This window comes from Xyrauchen texanus, chromosome 47 (assembly GCF_025860055.1).
Source record: "Xyrauchen texanus isolate HMW12.3.18 chromosome 47, RBS_HiC_50CHRs, whole genome shotgun sequence".
Taxonomy (NCBI): domain Eukaryota; kingdom Metazoa; phylum Chordata; class Actinopteri; order Cypriniformes; family Catostomidae; genus Xyrauchen; species Xyrauchen texanus.
In genome coordinates, this window is record NC_068322.1 from 13,465,518 (window position 1) to 13,478,686 (window position 13,169).

The 13,169-nt window shown below is 38.6% G+C and overlaps 1 protein-coding gene and 1 long non-coding RNA gene across 2 annotated transcripts in view; both read right to left on the reverse strand.

Annotated features, from left to right (window-relative positions):
- Positions 1 to 13,169, reverse strand: part of LOC127639246 (uncharacterized) — a 153,624-nt gene that overhangs the window by 67,572 nt on the left and 72,883 nt on the right. The gene's annotated exons all lie outside the window — the stretch shown is intronic.
- On the reverse strand, positions 700 to 9,059 carry LOC127639244 (protein BTG1-like). The gene is made up of 2 exons (XM_052121158.1): positions 8,657 to 9,059; positions 700 to 4,624 (listed from the first exon to the last, which is right to left on the reverse strand). Exons 1-2 carry the CDS (start codon positions 8,799 to 8,801, stop codon positions 4,221 to 4,223), a joined length of 549 nt encoding a protein of 182 aa, XP_051977118.1. The 5' UTR covers positions 8,802 to 9,059; the 3' UTR covers positions 700 to 4,220.

Here is a 13,169-nt window from a genome sequence, read left to right on the forward strand (position 1 = left end):
GGGAAAAATACTTCAGGAACCAAGATGGCTGAAAATGCATTTTTTTACATTTAATTTAATCTTAACGTGCTCATCCATAATTGTTTCAACGAATGCCTTTGGCTCACACTCTTAAGTTGTGCTAGTTTCAACAATGCCATTCCAGCTGAGAAACATCATCCTAGAGTGTCCAGGTCTGAATGACTTTGATGCAGTTATTGTCATTTGCAGAACATGGAAGAACAGCTTTGAATTGGTCAGGCCTCCAGGCAAATATAATGATTGGACTCTTCTGTGCTAATATAGTTCTACATAACCTCACAAGCGAGGCACACCCACAGAATTTATGGTCCGTTTCAAACCATCTTTAATGTGCATGTTCTCTCTCAATGTTTTCGAAGTATACCAAGTGTTTGGACTGCTAAAACATGCAAGCATTTCATGGAGGTCTTTTTATTTTTCCTTTTTTTAATAGTCCTTTTTATCCCAACCCCCACCTCTTTCTCTCTATCTCGGTCCATTGAATATAAATACACTAAATAAGTGAAATGTTCATAAAGTTCCCTTGAGGGTCCTGTTATGTACTACTTTATGTTTGGCATAGATTTGTCAAAGGGCTTCATAGCATGTGCCCAGTATGTTATATGTTTTATTCATAGCGGAATCGAATAGGAGAGTGTTATGATAAAGTAGAAGTCCAGGTCCAAGGGGAAACATTGCCAAGATAGGAAATCTTTTATTACAGAGAAAAAAAAACGTTTCTTCCAAAATATAGAAATCTGTACAACTTCCGAACAATCAATTTACATGAACTGTACAAATTTACAGCAGTTCATCACAACATACCCAAGAATGAATAATCAAAGTATGAACACAAGAGATGTACAGATGAGAAAAATCACAAGATACAGACAGCTTTATCTTGGGTAGCTCAGAATCTTTCTTTTTTTGTTGTTTTAATTGAAAAAAAGAAAGAAAGAAAAGAGGGGGAAAAAAAAAACTCAAACAAGGAAAGTCTATCAGCACAGAGTATGGAAACTGATATGTTTTTTTGTTTGTTTGTTTTTTACCAAAACTACTTTGGTCCTCTCCAACACTCCTAACACAAATGGCTTCACTTATGAAAGAGGAATACATGTTCAAATATGAAATACAAAAAGGAACACGTCTACACAGCAAAATATCAATTATTGGCACTTCCCATATGTATGGTTATGTACTTAGCATACCATATGTTGTACAATAACAATACATTCTACAAATATGGAAACACTTTGAATGTGAAAGTGACAATAACTCGAATAACTTCTAAAATGACTGACAGAATTTTGAACCAAATAGTTCCCTTCTATTTTTCACATCTTAACCTGCACATCCATAAGGGTTGCAATGAATGTCTGTGGCCTGAGCTTGGCAATACATTCCAATAGAGACTCAGCTGTCTCAAAGTCACATAACTTCAATGTTAACCTATAAGTGCATTTCATGTGCTCTTGCCTTGAATTAGACTTTAGACTCAAAACGATACTACAACTTGTGTGCAAACGCTTACTGAACTGAAACAGGTTACAGAATGGTGAAGTGAAATCTGTTTGATGATGTCATTATTTCGGTGGAGGTGGTGGGGGGTAAAATAACAATCCTTAGTAGTTTAAAAAGCATAGATCTAAAAGCACTTGAATTGTCTGTTCAAATTTTGTTAAGATCACCAGACTGTGGTTAAAATGTTTAAACATTAAAACCATTGGGGCAGGTGAGGAGGTGGGTGTGGGCTGCCTGTCGGAGTTCAAAAAAGTATTCATAGGAGTGGGATGGCAAACTGCATCCAAAATGCAGATTGTCGGACTATCTCGGGTGTTTGAAATTGCTTCGACAAATGTTTAAAATGCAAATTTGGATTTAAGAATCATGTACACTGTGGTTTCGCTTGTAAAATGGGCTCTCCTGTCTTAAATATCTGATGGACCAATAAGGAACAAGGAAGAAAGGCAGTGCAACAACAACCCAGCTCTGTTACTCATGATCCTCTGGGGTCAAAGGTATTAGCACACATATAGGACTGTTAATCAGCACCCTGTCTCGGCAGCTAAACGGCTAAGGCAAGAGCAGTCCATTTCACACACTTGCACACACTCATGTCCACCCACTCACACCAACGAATGTAAACTGATTCAGCACAAATCCACCAGCGAATCTTTCTCGCCCCATTTTATATTATTATCTGTCTTGGTCTTGGTCCTGTACGTAAGGCTCAGTGAGTTTGGAGTGCGTGCAGTGTGTGTGCTGGCTCTCCTCCGGGCTGTGAGGAAGGGGGCTGGATCGGATTGTAGCTGCCCTGTTATGAGGGTCCTACCCCCTCCTACACCCAGCCTAGAGAGGAAGATGATATGTTTGACCACGCGCTCCTAGTTAAGACTGAGACCATTGACACTTAGCTGTTATTCTGGCTAAAGACCCTCTGTGAAAAAGCAAGCACCATGATCAACCTCTAAACATGGTGGGCCCTGCAATTCGGTGTGCAAACAAGGAGTCAACATCTGCTTTTCCAGTCTGTCTTTGTTTAGTGGCTTTAAAAACAATGGGATGGGAAACACTGGTCTCGTAAACAAGGTTTCCAGGTTTTTCAACAGCGAGATGTCTATTGTTTTTTTGCCTAGCTTTCCCACTGAATTAGCTGTTTTATGTTAGCCACAGAGAGACATATCTGCTCTACAAAGGCAAAGCGCGGTAACTACGGCAACACTGAAATTGTCATCAGTTGCTTGATTTTATTGTGGATTTTATAGTAACTACAATTTTTACACTCCTTGGTCTCTGAATCTGAGAAAAGTTGTGCCAAAACCACCAGTCTCAGGACAGATCATAGTCCAAGACAGTGGTTCTCAAATTTTTGACTCAAAGGTCCCCCATTGTCCAAGACCATAATGAAATGCCCAATTCTGAAGAAACTAGGAGTGTTAATAGATTAAAATACTTTCTCATGATTCATTTCAAGATTATAAAAGTCATTTGACATGGTCTAGGCTCCCAGCCCCCTGGTTGAGAACCACTGGGCTAACAGACCTGATTTCAGTCAAGACTGACCACATGACTTGTGTAGTTGCTGAGTTTTGCCTTTGAGCAAAAGCCTTGTACATGTGATATCCAAATGGTGAACCAGCCTGAGTTGTGTGCATCACAGTCATTTGAAAGTATAAAATGGCAGCTGAACGCAAGAACAACCTGGTTTGAAATGTTTCTATCTCTCTAGCTTCTAAAATATTGCAACTACTTTACACTTTGCAGAGTGTAAGCAAGAAAACAAATTACGAAAACAGTGTGAAACTCAATGAGGAGATAATATAGAAATGGGGGGAATGTAGCTGGATCAAATCTAAATGTCATCCCACACAGTCTAAATGTCAAAAGTGCATTCAACGTATTTTCTAACCAGGCAGAAAATAAACATGAAATCTGCTCTAAGTCAAAAAAACTTTGCTACATCTTTCATTTTGGTTTTACAAGGGGCATAAATACGTCGTTTTTGTCATTGTTGGATTTTTCTTTGTTTTTCTTATAAATTACATTCATCTAAGATTGAGTCCCACCCCACCTGGAAAATGCTACAAGCATGAGAACCTTTGCATCACAGTCTAGCGAGGATAACAGTATGGCACAGGTATTCCACCGCGGCAGTGTAAATGATGGAGGTGGTTTGAAACCATTCTTGTTGACCTGAAGCCCAGGAGGAGGCCTGGCAGCAAACCAGACACTGAGAAATTAAGAAAATTACAGAAAGACAAAATGTGAGGTTTTTAGAAAAGAGGCTCATAGCAGCTACTAAACTTTAGCGCAACTGACTGCAGGTCTGGGCTTCAGCTCGACAGCGAACAGTGGGATAATGAAACAGGATTCTGAGCATAAATTCTTAACATTTTTGAGGGAGTTTGTGTTCATGTAATAACATAAACATTGAAAGCAAAAGTGCAAATTTAACATCGGCAGACGATGGTGTAAAGCCCCAAGACTGCCATGGGAGTGGGCCAGTCATGAGGTGGGGGCGATGTCTCTGGTCTTCATAGCTGCCCAAGAGTAAAGCCTCTGGTAGATCCAACACAAGAACTGAACAGACAACCAAACGAGTGAAAATTAAACCTACAAGGTTTCCATCACCTGGACGATTGGACACATCCTGTTTTTTTTTTCTTTCTTCTTTCTCTCTTTTTTATTTCATGTTATCTTAAAAATGACAAGTGGCCCATTTAGCTGGACACAGTCATCATGTATGGTTTTGCTGGGCTGGTTCGACCCATAACCAGCAGTTCCTCCTTGCAGCTGATATGACTCTCCACCATGGGCGATACCTGGGTGACAGACGAGGTTGGGTTGCTGTTTCCAGTGGTGATGTTGCCGTTTCCGCTGGTGCTGGGATTGGACTCGTAGAGCACACAGATGGACCCATCCTCACCGATGCGGTAGGAAACCTCGAACGGGTCGACCCACAATGTGAGCTCGCTAGGAAGCAGAACGTAGAGCTGCTGAATGCTCAGCCCAATACGCTGGCCAGCTTGCCCAACCAGAGGGTCCATCTTGTGGTTGATACGTATGCAGCGGTACCCAGAACCCTTGTTGGGACGGTCCGGGAACCAGTGGTGCTTGTATTGCTCTGTACGAGAGAGGGAAAGAGAGGAGTTATTATGTAGTCTAAAGTCATTAACAAATAAAATGTATGGTAAACAAGACAATTAATTAAATTATCAGACATTACATTTGTAGCCAATGTTGTAAAATGTGTGGTAAATGTAATTAATTAGTCGACACAAAAATCTGTAAAAAATTATGCTAAATAAACTTTGTAGAATGTAAATTAGGGTTGAAACGATTAGTCGACATTATCGACAACGTCGACAATAAAAAAAAGTCGACAAAAATTGTAATTGTTGAATAGTCGTCCGATTTCATTTAACACAACATGAGATCTTTTGAAAAGCTAATGAGGACGCGGGAGAGAGCGTCTAAAATGAAAACACTGCGCCGTTATATACTGTATATATACGTTATATTCATCCTTATATAAATAAATTATAAAATAATAAGGAAGCAGGCTGTATAAATAAGCACAAACTCCAAAACTGGCATTTGTCTGTCTGGTCATAGCTGCTTCTATGATTCGCGTGAAAAACAGCGTAAGAGAGTTTCAAACTTCTCCAGGCTGATACACTGTCTTGCGTGGAGACGCTCATCACTGGCACACACTTGCTACAGCTAGATTTTGTTTATAGTGATTGCTTGTGACATAGTAAATTATAATATGTGTGTCACCGTGTGTATCTGATGGTGAAGAAAATAGGCGATACGCAGCTCTATAAAGAAGAAAGAGTTTGTTTTTGTGAGCTATTGATGCATCGAAATCAAGTGAAAAAAAGTTGAGGGTGAAGTCTAGCCCATTATAGAATGCAAAAAAAAAATATTTTTTATTTGTCTTTTTTGGTTTGTTTTCCAATATAAATATAAAATTATTTGTTGCAGCCCTAATATAAATTATATTTTTACACTGAAAAATGTATTTGAATTAATTTAAAGACTATTGTATTAATTATTTTTCATAAATATTTAATAATTTTTATGAAAACAAAGGGTCTTGAATTTGATTGGTTATAATTTTTTGTTTCTTCATAAGCAAAAGTATACACAAATTATTTCTGAATTCCAGATCATCATTTTAGAGCTTTAAATATTGATGACTTTTAATAAATAATGTGTTATAGTATTTTGATAATATGATTTATAAGCTCATATAAACTTTGTTTTATTTTGCATTGATGTATGATAAAATGCTATATTTTTTATTTTCTGCACTAGTATGTTATTCGAGTAATAAATGTAGAAAATGTTACACAGATACAATGTAAAATAATAATTTTTATATTTCTAAATGTAAACATTTATAAGTATTGTGAAACAATTCTTTAATGCATACACATTCCCTAACACACAAGCTAACCAGAATAAATCAAACACCATTTTATTAACAACACAAATACCACAATCTGATAAATTGGCCTTGATATGCTGCAAATGTTACAGTAAATGGGGGCGAGTATCTACAAAGGATGTTATTCAGTGAGAAAATCACCAATGGCAGATCACAGATAAACAACCATTAACCATCTGTGTCCGAAGGGCCTACGTGCTCGAGATAGGGCCTTTTGATTGCATAATAAACTTTTGGCCCGAGAAATGCAAAGTCCTCAAATTATATTCTATACACAATAAGAGCAAAAGACTGAAGTCCTGGCAGTGCAGTTGGAGGGGGAGGGACCCTTGCCTTAAAGAGACAGCATCCTCTTTAGACAACCTGATTACATAGAATATTACAGAGTCTGAAATCTGCTTTTGGTTACTTTTTCATCTGACCTAAGTAATTTTAATATGGAATATCGATAAACATTTGCAGTAGTAACAGCAAAAAGCTCTGAAATATCCCTTTAATTTAGCCAAATTACACTCAACACAAATGACAACATTGTGCAAGTGTGTATTTTTTCCCTTCTGGCTCAGTGTATTGGGTGACAGGTGTGGAACAGGAGATGGAGGGATGGGTCTGAAGGCTTTGAAAGGCTCTTAACTAGACCAGGCCCCCGCAGGCCACCCGTAAACCTGGGTTGGAAAATGCGGCCTGCGTGCTGACAGTGACGCAAATGTCTTAATCTATTGAAAGCCTAAAACACTGCAGATCAACCCATCCAGAACTCGAGACAAAGCCCAAACCATAACAATGCATGTGCATCTTCATTGTGTGTATTACATTTTTAATGAAGTGAAACTGGTGTTTATCAATATTTGAAAAACCTTCATATTTCGGTTTGTGAAATGTTACGCTATGGTTTGCTTTACAGTGGGGAATTAGGACAGAGCTTTGACGAAGTCCTGTTTGGTAAAGTGATTAGAAAAAAACAGGACGGAGAAGCAGATTTTCTGGCAGATCTTACACAACACCTGTGATTTCAATCTGGTAATCCAGATCACCATCCTTCCAACATCTCATGCACACATTTAAACTGTGAGAAGTAGAAATAAACCCACTTAAAATAACCCATGAGGATTATAATTATAATTATTTGCCAAGTTGAATACCCATTGTTCAATTGTGTAAACATTTGTTGGACTGAGAGAGCTGAGCAGGGAATGAGAGAGAACAAATATAGGCTAGTAACATTATAAAGTTCTTTAAACTGCAATAATATAATGTGAACTGAAACTAGCCTGCACATCCCCCCTTTCTCCAATGGCAGCCATTTTGTCAGAGGCACAACTCCATTTGTTTACAAACAGCATGTAGTGACTCTCTGTTCCTCATTAAAATCAAAGAAGTATGTATAAAATGTTTACATTAATAGGCTATAAAACGATTGATGCATTGCCTATATAAATTAATGGTTTTCTTAAGTCATTTTGTACATCTGGCTACAAACATCTAAAGTAGGATATGCGTATTTGTGCATTAAATTGTGGTATTACCATTATATTTTTGCATTCAAAGTAAATATACACAGTTCTGGATATCATTAAATTGCTTAACCATATTTATTTATTTGATCTATTTTTCTTTCTCTTTTGTTTTATGGATAAAGGGCCTATCAAAACGCTGATCTATTCAAAATACAGACAGAAAAATATGGTCTGTAGAAAAAGGGGGGAAATGAAAACAACAACAACAACAACATCAACAACGTTAAATTACATGCAGCTATTACTAAACCAATAAACAAAGAACCACTTCTCTATACTAATGCACCACAGTTTCTTTCATCGGATTCAATAATTGATTAAATTCCGCAAAAGAAGAACTGTCATAAAAATTTAAACAAAATTAATTCGGGCGCCAAAACAACTGAAATATTACTCTTCTAACGTCGGATCAACTTGTTGCAGTCACTATAACAGAAGGCTACGCTTTGTACTTACATGTTTACTACAATGAAATACGGACAAAATGTTTGTTAGGCTATAGAATGCACTTCTGATGCGCAAAATAGATTAATTAAATCTACATTTGATCTCCACTATACTTTCGATCATGCTGTGCATTACGTAATCTAAATACTGCCTACTCCGCTTATAAAGAACACATTTATTCATTTTTGAACACAAAAATCCCCTGTCGACCAAATTCAGTTCCTTTAACTACTTTATGAATTTATTTAGGGCCTAGTTATTTTGTCTTTTTGCAGTCAGTGTTTAGATCGCCGTTTTGACGTGGGTTAGCTGTTTATGACTGCGCCTTTATGTTCCTCCACACAAGGGGCTGTTCACATCGAACACGTTTTTGCGTCCGCGCTGTTTTTAATTGTTTTTCTATGTAAACACGCGCGAGACGAACGTCTGTGGACGACCGCTGCGCAGATTCTCGCGTTTCTTAGACGCTTTGTCAAGTTAAAAAGAACTCCAAAAGTTAAAAACGCGCACACGCGTTCTGTTCTATTCGTTGCGTCGAGCTATTTGTGTCACAAAAAGCGTTCGGTAGCGAACGACCCCCCACGCGTCCGTGCGCTTCTGCCTATGTGGCCAACCCCATAGATTTAACACAAAAAATGTCGGTGTTTATCCACACTTTTCACAAATACAAAATACGCATACATAGAAATTAAATACAATTAGGCAAGTATCAATGTGTTTGTATAAATATTTTATTTACCTGACAGGATGTCCTGTAAAGACTGGTTGAATGACTGGAGCTGTCTGTCGTTCACATGTCCTTTAATCCGCAGGAATCTCGAGAGAAACCCGACGGCGGCGCTTATCTCTGGCTTCATCGTTCCCCGAGCACAGAGGGTATGCATTGAGAGGCTCCGTGCGCGTTATCTTGGTGCTGAATGGGCAGAGCACTTTTGTTTCCGTTCATAAAATGGTCCTTGTTTTTCACGTGTTTTATTTCTCTGATGCCTATGTCGAGCATTTATTTGTTGAGACAGAAAAAATCGGGAAAGTACTGCGTGTTCCAGGACGGCAGAGTGCTTTGTCTTGGGTTGTTTTTTTAAGCTTAAAATAGTGGTGGGCTCTTGTCGACGGGCTGACAACCCTCCTCCGTCACTGCTCTCCAGCAGAATAGGCTGTATCGAAAGCGAACAGCCTTTATGTAATGCCCCCGCTGCCACACGCATCAACAGCAACAAAAACGAGCCAATCACAACGCGATCACGCAGTGACGTAACAGAGCATGTGAAAAAAGGGCTGGATGAAGGATTATTAGCCCTTTCCTATGAATTACCCAACAATACACAATCATAGAGCTTTGAATCTCAAATTAATGTGCAAAAAAAAAAAAAGCAGTTCCACTGTAATGTTTTAAATATCTTGGACTGTCATTTAAATACCATACTGCCTACATTTGGTAATCATTCAGAAGCATGTTGTTACCATTTGATACCATCATTGTATCATGGTACCACCACAGTACTTTTTGTAAGGGTAAAGCACTGCTATACATACTCACACAAGATGGTTTAAACAACGATTAGTTGATATAAATTGCTCAATCTATAATATGCTTGAAGCAATACTGGTTAAATGGCAGTCATGTGTATAAGCTCACACTGGCATATAAAAGATGTATTCTGCTTCTGCATTCTGTTGAAACTTCTACGGTGATATTTGGAATTACCCAATCACATCAAGGGGAAGATCCAATATTTGATGCAAGTGCACTGTAGTATTATTTTAAAGAAACAATGTGCATCCTACACAACCAAGTTTCATGAACACTGTATTTTGTTTTACTAACAAACTACAATTCTAAAGTCTACAGACTAGTATATAGTTCTAACAAACAAGTCAAAGATACACTAATAATGATTATATTCTTACACAGCATTTGCACATCCATATCTAAGAATTTTTTGACATTGCTTAAAGTGATCCAAACAGCTGTTGTCTTATTTCATCTTTAAAAAGCCTTGGAAAATAGATCAGCAAACCTTCCACCATCCAGAGTTCTCTAATCATACTCTTTATACTTATAATTCTTCAACAACCATCTGCTTTTTTGGAACAGTTTGGTACATTTATTTCAAACTGCAAAATGATGCTGATTATGTTTTGGACTTGTACGTTTCCAATTGGCATGAACCTTTTTAGAACAGCCGGTAAGTGTATGCGGCCATGTCCCCCTATCAGGGGAATAAATTGCTGATTGGTGTTTCAAAATGCCCCAGTACATGACAAGGACATTCCGACCTAATTCAGTTGCTTTTTCCATATTGTAGCCAAGGGCAATTACCTCTGAACTGCTGTGGGCTGACTCAAGGTTCAACCTGACCTGCCCTTGTAACCTGTCATTCAATTATGCCGTCACATGGGTTGGTCCAAGACCAGCTAATGTCAGTATTTAGCAAATAACCACATTCTAAGATTCCAAGTCTCAGGCCTGGTCATCTCTACAAACCTATTTGGCGTCAGTGTCAAGAGTAGGTCCATACAAACTCATTATTTAGTAAGCACTTTGTCAGGTAGGATATAGTCTTGCCTAGCAAAGCAGAATATGCAGTTATGCTTGTGGATATCCACTTTACTTTCTGCTACTTGAGATTTGATGTCACTAACCTGGCAAACTTGGACAAATCTGGTGATCATTTCGTCACTGTATCAATAAGGAACCTTGTGAACATGACTGTTTCCAGGCGGACTATCGTCCAGACTAACAGGGAAGTTCTATCAAACCAGCCGATAAGATTTGTGCCGAGTGGCTCGGAAAGCATTTTTCAATTTGGTGTGCTATGTGCATAAGATTATTAGAGCACGGACTGTGGGCAATCCTTGGGCATGCTGTCTGAGGCTGAGACTTGGTAGGACAATTAATACTACTATGCACAAAGAGAATTTTATGAACAAACAGTTTCAGCCTTAAAATTATAATCACAGCTGTGAACCGTTACTTGCTGCTTGCTACTGCTATTTAGAAGACAGAGAGCAATTTATTGGACAAAAATGTAGAAACACTGTAAGTGTAAGATGAGTCACAGCTATTTTTGGTCCATTTCCCAAGAAATTAGTTTAGCATAACCTCAAAGCTAATAGAAATTTACTAAATTAAATATATCATGAAAAGGCAATATCTTGAGTCACAATTTGTCATATTCTTCTTACACAAAATGGCTGTGGTGATGGGGGAGTGGTCATGTGTCTGTTTACGGGAGAGAGGGAGTGGTGTGGCTCGTCAAGCTGGTTGACATGATTTCTAACAGCTGTTTCTTGTTACAGTGATAGCGGGGAGAGGCCTCAAAAGCAGCCAAAACATGACAGAGAGCAGAGAGAAGAGCACGTGTGTGCAGCGATTGCCGTGGCTTATTTGAGTGTTGTGAAGCTGAGATTAAATAGTTTATGCCTATGTATTGTGAAGCTGAAGATTTCGAGACGTTTATGCTGACTGAGAGTTTTGTTACTCTGAACTGTTTGAAATAAGAAACACACTGTGAAGAACGCACACAGAGAGTGTGGAAGGCAGAAAAATAAAAGCTTATCTGAAGCGTGTCACTGCTCCCCGTCTCCTCCTTTTCCATACCTGAACCTGAAGGAGTGTTACACACGTTCTTCACAGTGCGTTTCTTATTTCAATGGTTGGAATTGAAACCCCCAACTGTGTGGTTTGGCCATCACTTACACACTAAACCCATGTTGGGCATTCCAAAGGAAATTCAACTCTCTGTTCTGCTCAAAGACCATCACACACTTCCTATTCACTTCCACAAAGCCTAAAAACAGGTTTATGAAACAGAGGAACAGGAAGAGAGAGTCAGGGAAAATTTCTGCTCTTTTTTTAAGCCACATTAATGTTTACAGAACCTTGATAAATTGAGGTTAAAACAATCTTGCAGACCACAAGTCTATAAATAGAGATGCTAATCTGCAACCCATACTCTGTATGCTGTGCATATCTCTCCGAGTCGCCAGGCTGGTATGACTTTAGTTTTAGAGGTAAGAGAGATGAGGAGCCCCTTCCAGAATGTCCTTATTAGCCCCAGGCTCTAGATAATCAAGGATACGATATTGTGTAACTTTTACAACTTTGTCGAGAGGAAAAGTGTGAGCCAAAAGGGACCAGCTATGCCTCGGCAGAGCAAACAAGCCACATGGGCAAATAAAGGTCTCAAAGAAACACGTTACTATATCTACTTTTTTACTAAATTGTTTTTACCTGGCTCATTCTACATATTGTGCCAGTTTCCTACTGAAATAATGAAACAATTACTTTTATGCCTGCTCACACAAATTCACGATTAAAACGGTAGATTATCAGTTCAGAAACACTTTTCGCTAACACAATGCTAGTTTATGAACAAGCTTGTTCGAGTGCGATCAAATTGTGCCATCGCTCAACTGATAAAGTGTTGCAATTATGATGCAAAGAACCGGGGTACGAATCCAGAAGAGCACGCAAGCAAAGTCTTTCTAGCAAGTCCATCCACTGTCGGCCAGCATGTCTTCTTGTCTACACCCATTGACTGTTGGGTGTTTAGAGCTCCTTGGTTGAACGTTCCAATTTCTCACTTTCATTTTAATAGAAGTGGCCGTTTCTGCTAAATAGTGTCTGAAAACAGGTCAACATGTGAGCCGAAAGAGTCATAGAAGCACCGTCAAATGAAATGGTTGCTTTAACAATTGTGTCTTTCATCTCACATTTTCTTTTCTGACACCATAGGGTAAGCTTAGGTTTAAGGTTAGGGAAAAGAGGTAGGTTTATTTGATTTATAACTGGATAGAGAATTAACTTTTAAAACGTCTTCTATTTGGGAGAACATTTAACTCACTTTTAGCACCACACAGTGAACATTTCACTATGCAACTGCTGCGATACATGTAATGAACCACATAATATCATTTAGCAAAAATGCTGCCAATCCTGTAATTTTCACGAGGCTTCTGTCAAAGTTCTATACACCAAATTTTACCAACATTTTGGAATCTTTGGACGTCCCTGTGGGCAGAGGAGCAAGGGCACAGCTCAAGCCTTGTTCAGTGATGTCATGCTTTTTGCAGTGTTGGGTGCAATATGAGTACAAAGTAATTGCAGTTACTAGGCTCTATTTTTGTACCATACTATCATAAAGTCACTGCTATGCGCTACGACTGTGCACTACGTCTTATCCAATTTATGTGAGTTCCCGCCGTAGGTGGGAGTATTCGCACTATCTGTGGGTGTATGTGCACAAACA